General features: G+C 45.1%; 1 protein-coding gene across 1 annotated transcript in view; it reads left to right on the forward strand.

The window, feature by feature from the left end:
- Positions 1-277: 277 nt before the first annotated feature.
- LOC131932305 (uncharacterized) overlaps positions 278-1993 on the forward strand; it is a 4756-nt gene continuing 3040 nt past the window's right edge. Inside the window, exons 1-2 of the mRNA XM_059289172.1 lie at positions 278-376; positions 1477-1640. Of these exons, the coding sequence (XP_059145155.1) occupies positions 1491-1640 (150 nt within the window). The 5' untranslated portion in view covers positions 278-376; positions 1477-1490. The remainder of the gene's footprint in view (positions 377-1476; positions 1641-1993) is intronic.

Genomic DNA, 1993 nt, shown 5'->3' on the forward strand with positions numbered 1-1993 from the left:
AAAACGAGCTTCTAAACATTTTTTTTACATGCATCAAGGCACCCCCTTAGGGTGGGCGCCCGGGCGGCCGACCTCCCCTTGCTACGCCACTGGGTCGATCCACCTCCTACGTCAGACATTTATCACAGATCTCCGCCCCTGGTATTATATAATATCCCCCCTCCCCACAAACACACCCATACACACACCTCAAGTAGGCCCAATGACACTGCACCCCCCCCCCCCCCCTTGTGCAGGCGATCATAAAAACAAAATTAAAAACTACTGCTGTGTACTGTTAAACTACACTGAGGTGTCGAATACTTCAGATAACTTACAACACGTAACAGCGAAGACCATCCACCCAACTTAACACTACGACAAAATCACCTATCAAGTAATGTTTTTAGAACTAAATTTTTCTTTTTTTTTGTTTTGTTTACTTAAATCCTTATTTTTAAAATTTTCATTCATTTCTATGGTCCTTCATTACGAGTGGGTGAAATATATCCCATATGCTAGGTCTCAGGGGTCTCCAAACTTTTCAGTCCGAGGGCCGCATTAACTATCAAATTTCAGTTCGGGGGCCAGTTAATTCCAAACATGTCTTTGATTTTTCTGGGCAAAGTTCCTCAGCCATCACCAACCAACGTTTTTTCCGTGAACAAAAAAGATCGCCCCGGGCCGGATGAGAGGACGTCGCAGGTCGCATCCGGCCCGCGGGCCGTAGTTTGGAGACCCCTGTGCTTGGTGAAAGAAATCACTATAAATTCCACACACAGTCACTGAGGACCGATTTCTGACCAGTAATTAATTTAGAAAAGTAGTTCTCTAATTCTGTACACGGTTGTGACAAGAAAATATTATTGTATTAATTTTGTAAGCTATATGGTAATTAGTAATTAGAAACATGTTAGTTTAGTCCAGTCTGTAATATCATCCTATGATAAAAAAACAGACTTTAAACAACAACAGTAAGCTAGTTTGATTTTGTCATAGGGATAAAAGGTATGGACAGCACTACACAAGCAGTGGCGTAGCTACCGTAAAGCTAGCGTAAGCAAGGCATAGGAGCCCAAGGCAAATAGGGGCCCTTTTTCGAAAGTTTGAGGGGGGGGGGGTGCAAATCGAAAGTCTGAGGGGGGGGGGGGGTGGGTGCAAATCGTAAGTCTGAGGGGGGGTGCAAATCGAAAGTTTGTCCCCGGTCGCCGAGAACGGTCGCTACGCGCTCTGAGGGGCCCACTAACACTTTTTGCATAGGGGCCCAAAAATCCTACCTACGCCACTGTACACAAGGTCGGGTATGCTTTGCCTGACTAGATCAAGGTACGCATTGGATGTGAGGCAGCTCAGCGTCGTGTGACATCCTCTTTCTATGGAACCGAACCAGAGTTTATTGTGTTGACCTTCATAAGCACTAGCACTCCACCACGCCCCCTCCCACAAAAAAAGGTGTGATTTAGTTTTATTTTACTAAAATAATTTTTTTTGGTTTAGATTGTCAAATAGCAATGTTTCGAGTCTGGCAGCTATTCGCCGTCTGTCTCGTGCCGGTTAGCCTAGCCTGCTCCCCACACATTAAAGAAATTACTGACGAGGACAAGGAAAATTTTATGTACGGCATCAACGACGAGCGTCAGTCGAGTGAATTAAGGAATCTGGTGAGTAGTTTGACTGTCAAAACATGCACGTGTCGTACATCTGGTGAGTAGTTTGACTGTCAAAACATGCACGTGTCGTACATCTGGTGAGTAGTTTGACTGTCAAAACATGCACGTGTCGTACATCTGGTGAGTGGACTGTCAAAACATGCACGTGTCGTACATCTGGTGAGTAGTTTGACTGTCAAAACATGCACGTGTCGTACATCTGGTGAGTGGCCTGACTGTCAAAACATGCACGTGTCGTACATCTGGTGAGTGGACTGTCAAAACATGCACGTGTCGTACATCTGGTGAGTAGTTTGACTGTCAAAACATGCACGTGTCGTACATCTGGTGAGTAGTTTCACTGT

This window comes from Physella acuta, unplaced genomic scaffold (assembly GCF_028476545.2).
Source record: "Physella acuta isolate Inbredline_101_S28 unplaced genomic scaffold, ASM2847654v3 ptg002134l, whole genome shotgun sequence".
In the NCBI taxonomy this organism is placed as follows: domain Eukaryota; kingdom Metazoa; phylum Mollusca; class Gastropoda; family Physidae; genus Physella; species Physella acuta.